The following is a 7,986-nucleotide window of genomic DNA, read 5'->3' on the forward strand; positions in this document are numbered from 1 at the left end:
CCCCCCCCCCTGCCCAGTCTTTAAAAACTTTACCCTGAAAGCCTTCAGGGAGTTTGGGCCTTTTAAGCACTAGCTGCCTGGACTCTTTGCTTAGTGCCTACAATCAGTGCTGCGCTTTCCTTCACCACAATCTGGTGTCAATAGATTGGCTTTACTGTGTGTGGGCAACAGAACCAAGTTTAGTTCCATAACACATCTGCTTTGGAGAAATGTCTGTTCAAGTCCTTTGCCCAGTTTTGAATTGAGTTGTTTGTTTTTCAGCTTGTGAGTTGTGAGAGCTCTTTATGCGTTCTGGATATTAAACCCTTATCAGATATATGATTTGCAAACATTTTCTCTGTAGGTTTTTTTTTTCACATTCTTGATGCATGAAATTGTTTCACTTATATGAAGTCCAGTTTATCTAGTTTTTGTGTTGTGCTTCTGGTGTCAAATCTAAGAATCCACTGCCAAACTCAAGGTCATGAAAATTTACCCCTATGTTTTTTTCTTAGGAGTTTTATAGTTTTAGCTCCTATATTTACGTCATTGATCCATTATGAGTTAGTTTTCGAATATGGTGTGAGGTAAGGGCCCACCTTTTGTGTGTGAATATTCAGTTGTCCCGGCACCATTTATTAAAAGACTCTTCTTTCCCCAATGAATGGTTTTGTCACCCTTTTTGAGAATCAGTTGCCCATAGGGAACTCCATGTGGTTCTGCCTGGGCTTTGGTGGTGCTTGTTGCTGGCGGCTGCCACCTTCCCTGTGGAACTAGAGCTTGTGTCCAGTGTGGCTGGGCTCTCTCACAGCACAGCCCCCAGGCCACTCCTCCTGCAGGGCAGGGCACAGTGGGTGCTGGTGATAAGCTCTGGACCGGGCCCCTCCCTCCTCACCCCAGTCCCTCCCCCACAGTTGGGGGGCCTCTCTGGGAGCTCCCCTGTCTTGTCTCCTGTGTGGAGAGGCACTGGGCAGGCTCTGCTGGACTAGAACCTGTGCCCCCCGGGTGTCTGCCCCACACTCAGGCAGTGGCTTGTCCCCTCAGCTCCTCTTTCACGGCCTCTCCTCCTTCACACAGCAGCAACGTCTGGGTCGGTGTATCAGATGCCTCACCCGGATTTCTGATCCTCAGCCACTTGTCCCAGCTGCACACTTTCAGGCTGTGTGTGGACATGGGGCTGTGGCTTCCTGTGCTGGCCCCTGGGTCCCTCCCTGCACATCAGCCCTGCGGGCCGGGGGGCTGGTGGGTGGGTGGGTGTCTCAGGGTGTGCCTGCTGGCCAGGGAGAGGGGTGGGGACATGAAGCCCACCTCCCACCATCGGAAAAAGTCCCGGCCCCACCAGGTGGAGGCAAAGGAGACTTTGCTCCAAGACGCAGATCCAGGGGCTGCAATCAACCTGCCAGGGTGTCTCTTCCACCTGATGCTGCTGAGGAGAAATTGGTGGAAACCAACTAGCCCAGGGGCTGACAACGGCCCAATTCAATCTCTCCCCGAAGCCCCACCATCCTGACCCTCGAGGCCGGGCCACCTGCCGGGACCACAGGGCTCGGGAGGGGCCTCTGCCCTCCCCACCCAGCCTGGGTCTCCCACATCCTCCCCTACTTGCTTCTGGTCCTATGAGACTTGGGCTCAGAGCCACCTTGTCCGTGCCTGCACCCCATGCTTTCACCAGAGTCCCTGTCCCCACCCACCAAGAGCCACTGTCCTCCCTGTCCAGCACATGGCAGGGGCTGTGCCGAATTGGCCCCTCCAGACGGGGCACTGGGGCAGGGCTGCAGCGAGTTAGGGGGGTTCAGACTTCAGCCTGAGTTTAGAGGACACAACTGGGCACATACCGGCTGCCATCCTCCCTCTGGTCCCCCTCTTCCTTCACCTGTTCTGGTCGTACCCCATCTTCACCTGCCCCAGGCTGTGAGGCACTGGCCACTTTTGTGGGCACATGGGCCTCCAACGAGATTGTGCAACTGAACCTGAGAAACAGAAAAAACTTGAGAGGTCAACCCCTCTGACCCCTTCCCAGAGGAGCACCTGCAGAAATTCCAGGAACAAGATAGTGGCCGGCCAGCCTCATGGCACCCCCAGCCCTTGTCAGTTATCACCTTCTCCCAAACTCCCTCTGCCGGCCCTACATCCTGAGCCTGGAATCACCACCGCTCGCCTGCACGCGCATGTGTGTCTGTGTGTCGGCCGCGGGGAACATGTCTTTGCCGGGAATTCTTGGCCCCTCCTGTGTGTGGAAGCACAGCATCAGCACCGGCAGGAGGACCAGCCTGCGGCCCCGTCTCAGGTGGTCCTGTGCCGAAAGCTGCTGAGCCAGGAGGGACCTTCCTGGTTCCAGTGACCCACAGAGCAGAGCCTTGCTGAGCTGGATGACCTCATGAGACGCCACTTCCCTGTCCACTCTCTCCTCGGCTGGATGGCTGTCTCTGCACAGCTGCCCCGTACAGTCGTCCCTGGCTCCTGGCCTGCGGGCCGACACTGGCTGGTCACTTGGTGCAGCTGGGCTCTCTTTTCCGGCCCCTTCACAGCGGCTGTGCGGGGCCGAGTGGAAGGTGTGGGCCTGGGCCTGGCCTGGCGCCCTCCTGTGGTAGCTCCTTCCACGTGCCCATCTTTCATTTTTATGAGCACTTGATTTGTACTCAAGTGCTGGTGACAGAATAACTGATGCTAATGGGAAAAATATTACTCTCTCCACTGAAGCGTGCCGCGTGCAGCTGAGTAAATGCTGGTTATCCTTCTTGTTTAAAACAAACCATAATTTAATTCAGGAGTTCCAGCTGCTCAGACCCCGGGTTTCCATGGCAACAGCTCCCCTCCCCACCTTGGAGCAGGCGCTGTGCTGGGGAATCCACCCAATTCCCGGCAGCCTCCCTCATGCGCCAGGCCTGGGGGCCTCCCCAGGGACGTGGGGGCAGCTGGCCCTGCACGGATGGCTCTGGAGAGCAGGGGCCATGGCCCGATGCCCTTCCCCAGTCCTCTCCTGGCACTGAGAACAGGGATCGACGTCTTCCTTCCCATCTCAGCGTCCACCCACCTCCTCTTGGCCAGCCCCCGCCCCTCGGCCTTTGGGGGCTCTGCTTGGTGGGGGACTTGCAGACAGAGAGAGTGGTCAGCAGAATAAAGTCTCCCAAAGGGGCCCACATCCTAATCCTGGGAGCTGGGACCTTGTTAGGTCACGTGGCAAAGGGGATTAAGGTTGCCAATCGGTGACTCATGTGGGGAGATTGTCCTGGATTATCCTGTGGGGCCGTGTCATCACAGGGTCCTTGAAAGAGTGAGGGGGGCAGAATCTGAGTCAGAGTGATGCCCTATGAGAAAGACTTCACCAGCACTGCCGGCTCTGAAGGAGGAGGAAGGGGCCACAAGCCAAGGGATGAGGGCAGATTCTAGAAGCTGGAAAGGGGGGAAGAGGGATTCTCCCCTGGAAGCTCCGGAAGGAACCTTGCTGACTCCTGGTTTTAGGTCCGGTGTGGGGCTCTCCAGGATTGGGAGGGTAAGTCTGTCCTGGCTAACATGTTTGGAGTGATTTGCTACAGCAGTCATGGGGGCTGACATGGGGGCTTCATTGGTCTGGGACCAGGGGCCGGGTGGCCCGCCTCCTTCCCAAGTCCTGGCCCCTTTCTTCCCCCTGTGCCCCCGGCAACTGAGTCCCTTGTCACAGCCTACCTGGTCTCCCCTGGGACCCACCCGTCTTTGGTCAGGTCGGCCCCGTCTAGCCTAGTAAACCCCGTTCACTTCCGGTCGCCCCTTCAGCGCCACTGTACATGGCTGGTACCCGATGCTACCTGCCTCCCCGCCCACCACAACCCCTCTGCGGAGCGAAGGTCTTTCTCCAGGCCTTGAGGTCAGGATGCCTGGCTGGGATGCAGGTTCCTGCCACCACCCAATGGGTGTGGCTTTGGGTGAGTTACTTAACGCCTGGACCCCATTTCCTGTCATGGTGGCAGCAAGAGCCAGTGCCCAAGCTGCCTCCAGTGAGACCCACATCTCAGTGGGACCCCTGAGATGTGAGGTGCACTTGAGGGGCCGGGACCCCACGGGCCTGTTGACCGCGTCTGTGGGAACATCCCCACCCAACCTCAGGAAGTGTCCAGGGACGGCAGGGCCTGCGGAGCCACAGGGTCCCATCTAGAATCAGGAGCCATTTGGAGCAGGGGGGCCCTGCAGGAGATGACATTCCAGCCCCCAAAGGGGAGACGACCCTGGACCACCAGGTGGGCCTGAGGAGTCATGTGCTGACAGCGGAGGACCTTTTAGGCTGGGGTCAGAGGGGATGCTGGCTGAGGGTGGAGTTGCGGTCCCCGAGCCATGGGATGGGCGTGGGAAGGCAGATGCCCAGAATAGAGCGGACGCAGCCTCCTGGCCTCTAACTGCAGGTGGTAAATAAAAGAGACACAAGAAGTGGCAGCAGTAATCCCTCTGGGAGCCTCTGGGCTCACAGGTAGAGTGGGGTGACCCCACATTTAGTGCCTTTTCTTGGACCAACTGTCCAAGCCACAGGGCTGGGGCTGTGCCTAAGGGGAACGAGGGCCGAGAACCACCTGCTTGGTGCCTGGAGTCCCCGAGGGCACAGAGGACTTGCCTTAAAAGACAGAGCCTCCAGCCAACCCTCTGCATATTTATCTTTTATTAACAGTTTATCGCTCTTACTCTCGTATTACAATTCCATGTTTCATCAAAGTCTTTCAATTCTCATTTTGGTAAAATAAATAGAGATAAATGAACCCTTAGGTCACGCTCTCTCGAGACTCTGTAACTTCATGATTGAATTTTCGCATCAGACCTGTGAAGACAGCCCCTCTGCGGGGCCTCTGCACTTGGCCAGGGGATGGTTTTGTCTCAAAACAAACAGAACCGCATATGAGCTCAAAATCTGGAGTGGAACCGCTCCGTGAATTGGCTGTGGGTAGTCAACTCTGCATCTGTGGGTGGAGCTCAGCTTCTGGAAGGTTCCCAAGTCGCCGTCTGGAGCGCCGGGTGGAGGTGACCGGCTGTGTACGGGGGAGCTGAGCTTTCTGCGGTCTCCCCGACCCCACGCTGCTCGCTTGCCCAGAACATGGCGGACGCTGTCCTGGAACTTTCTCGGGGGAGCAGGCATGGCCTATGGGCCGCAGAAGGGCTGTTCCCCTTGCCCAGCCCTGCGCCCCACCAAGCCCACCCACGTCCACAGCATGGCGCTCCCTCACATTCTCACTGTTATTGGCCTATTATCGGCAGAAGTTGCTACGCCAGCTCATCCCTCTATTTCTGAATAATCCTGATTCCCAAGGAAAATGGAAAAAATGCTTTTCAGAATATCATTGTGGCTGTGTCTCGTGTTCCAGGTGTGGCTGCTCAGCGCCCCGTCACAGACGCGTGTGCATGGACACATGCGAAGCTGCTGCCCTCCCGGGAGCTCTCCCGTGTCCCTCGCAAGTGTGAGCTGCACCTCTTTGTGTGGGGACAGAGGGCTGGGGCGGCACCGTTCACCCCGATACTCTTGGGGCTTGGTGACCCCTCCATGTGTGCTCGCGTGATGCGTGTGGGGTGCAGGTGGGGAGGCCACAGTTCCCACACCTGCTGGGGAAGAGCAGCACTTGAGAGAAACAAGCTCTGTGGCCCAAGGGACCTGTCTCTCCTTCCAAACCAGGGCCCCTCCTGCTGACAGACCTGCAGCAAGAACAGCTGACACTCAGACGGAAGTCCTGCCTGCGGGGAGGGTGGCTGTGTGGGGAGGGGCACGCTCGGCCTCGCCGTTTGGCCGGATGGGCCGGGGGTGAGGACCCAGTGGGTGGCAGGCCGCCTCCATCTGTCCTTCACTCCATCTCAAGCTCATCCAGTGCGCTCAGACCATCCCCAGGAGGACACCGGGGCGGGGGGTGGGGAGAGGGCGCGGTGCGCAGTCCCGGGAGGCTGGCTTCCGTCTGGAGCCTTTGTGGACTAATGTTTGCATCACTCGGAAAACAAAACAAGTGTTTCCCCCTTAAAAACCTCAGAAGAAAACAGGACAGGAAGGGGACTGGGATGTACAGCTACTGTGTCCTCAGGCCAGGAGCTGTGTTTCATTAGAGCAGCAACCATCACACCGAGGACTCCAGCAGAGCCCCCTTCTCTGGGCTCCTGGGCGTGACAGCGAAGACAGACAGACAGACAGTGCGGGCCCTCTTGAGCCCTGAGCAGCCAGGTCAGGCAGGTGCTCAGGGCAGCGCGGTGGGTCCACTATGTACATGGCGGCCTGTGGGGAGGGGCCGCTATCTGACACGCTTCTCCACCGAGTACACGGAAATGTAGTAGTCGTTGCTGCCCACGGCCAGGTGAGGCTGCAGGAGGGAGCAGAGAGCAGGCAGTGAGCATCCGGGGGGTGCCGGCCGGGCCTTGACACCCCAACTCCGCCCACGAGGTAGGCGCGGGAACGAGGGCCCATCGGCTGCGGCTTCTGCAGAGATGCATCATCTCCCTGTCACAGGGAATCCGCACATTCCCCATGCCTCCCACACTTTTTTTTCAGGATGGCCTCCCAGGGGCAGCTCTGGGAGCCTGATGTCGTGCGTTTAGGCAGAGAGCCACACGCCAGGCTCCCAGGGAGCCTCACGCTGCATGAAGGCAGGTTGGCAGAATCCTAATTAAAAAAACACAGCAGCCCCCAACCACGCAGCCGACTGTAACGAAGGACGGCGCTGTCAGCCGGGTCACAGGGGTCTGGGCTGCTCCTACCCGGGTGGGCTTTACAGGGGGAGGTTTCTCCAGGCCTGGGGTCTGTGTAGGGGCTGCAGGGGCCAGAGAGGGCGGGGCTACTTCCCATCTGCTTTGATTGACAGGGAATTTGGTGCTGCTTCTACAGCGAGTGCAGTCTGGGGGCTACGGCCCCTGGAGGCCCTGGGCCACACTGTGGTGTGGGGCGGGGCCTGGCTGCAGCACCCCTCCCGCTGCTGCTGCTGCTCGCCTCCCGCCCCCCCCTCGCCTCCCGCGGGGACACAGACCCAGTGTGGGTGGAAAGCCAGGCAGCTGATGGCGCCGACCCGCTGGCCCATGAAGCCGTCGTAGTACTTGATGTGGTTGATCAGCTCTCCGCTGCCATTGTAGATGGCGGTGAACTGGTTCATGGAGCCACTGCACACGAGAAGGCCTGGCAGTCAGCGTGGGGAGGCGGGCGTGTCCACAAGGAGATGGGGCTCCTCTCTGGTCGCCCCCACGAGAGGACTTGGGCCGGGAGGCCAGGCAGGCGAGGAGCAGCAAAGGGGCCGCGCACTCAGTCCCTCCGCCCAGCTCTCCTCCACAGGTGTGGGGCGGGCAGTAGTGCCTGCTGTTCACACAGGGCCCCGGGCGTTGGTCAGGCAGGGCGGGGAGAGAGAAGAGGGCCGGCACCTACCACGCGATCAGGTTTGCCTGGGGGTGGATGTCGAGGGCCGTCAGCCCCTTAATGATCTGCAGGACGTTCACGGACTCCGGCATCCGAGGGTCGAAGAAGCGCACGTCCCCGTTGGCGCTGCCGAGAGGTGCTGTGGTGACGCCGGGCGGGCCTACCGGCCCCAGGACGGGCCATGTGTGGTCAGGGGCCGTCCACACGTGCAGCTCAAGGCCATGGCCCCCTGGACCCTCCGAGCGTCCAGGGGGGCCCCTGGATGGCACATGGGCCCACCCCACCGACCCTGGCAGCCAGGCCTGCCGCCGAGCCCCTTGGACCCCTCCCCAGAGCCAGGAAGGGCCCAGCTGCCGAGGCGCGAAGCAGCGGTGAGCAAAGACACGGGGGAGGCTGTGAGTTATTTGTTCATTTCCAGCCGGAGATTAGATTTTGTGCAGCTGGGGATGCGGCGACGGGCGGGAGGTGAGGACAGTAGGCCACCTCTTCCCTGCCCTGGGCCTGGCGGACATCGTTTTGAGAGCTATGTTCTGTTCTCACATTACAAACAAGGGAAGAGCATCTCTTTGAAGAAATGGTGGCTTTGTGACAGTAAATTACATTTTCTGTCCTTTTAGTGGGCAAATAAATATGCGCTGCTCTCAGCACAGGGTTTACCGGGCAGCAGG

The 7,986-nt window shown here is 59.2% G+C and overlaps 1 protein-coding gene across 2 annotated transcripts in view; it reads right to left on the reverse strand.

Annotated features, from left to right (window-relative positions):
• Window positions 1–6,209: 6,209 nt before the first annotated feature.
• Window positions 6,210–7,986, reverse strand: part of RPTOR (regulatory associated protein of MTOR complex 1) — a 353,659-nt gene continuing 351,882 nt past the window's right edge. For both annotated transcript variants that reach the window (XM_007462338.1, XM_007462339.1), the window contains 3 exons: window positions 7,328–7,444; window positions 6,939–7,068; window positions 6,210–6,278 (listed from right to left, as the gene is read on the reverse strand). In XM_007462338.1, the coding sequence (XP_007462400.1) occupies window positions 6,210–6,278; window positions 6,939–7,068; window positions 7,328–7,444 (316 nt within the window). The remainder of the gene's footprint in view (window positions 6,279–6,938; window positions 7,069–7,327; window positions 7,445–7,986) is intronic.

The sequence above is a fragment of the Lipotes vexillifer genome, unplaced genomic scaffold (genome assembly GCF_000442215.2).
Source record: "Lipotes vexillifer unplaced genomic scaffold, Lipotes_vexillifer_v1.1 scaffold1691, whole genome shotgun sequence".
Lineage (NCBI taxonomy): Eukaryota > Metazoa > Chordata > Mammalia > Artiodactyla > Lipotidae > Lipotes > Lipotes vexillifer.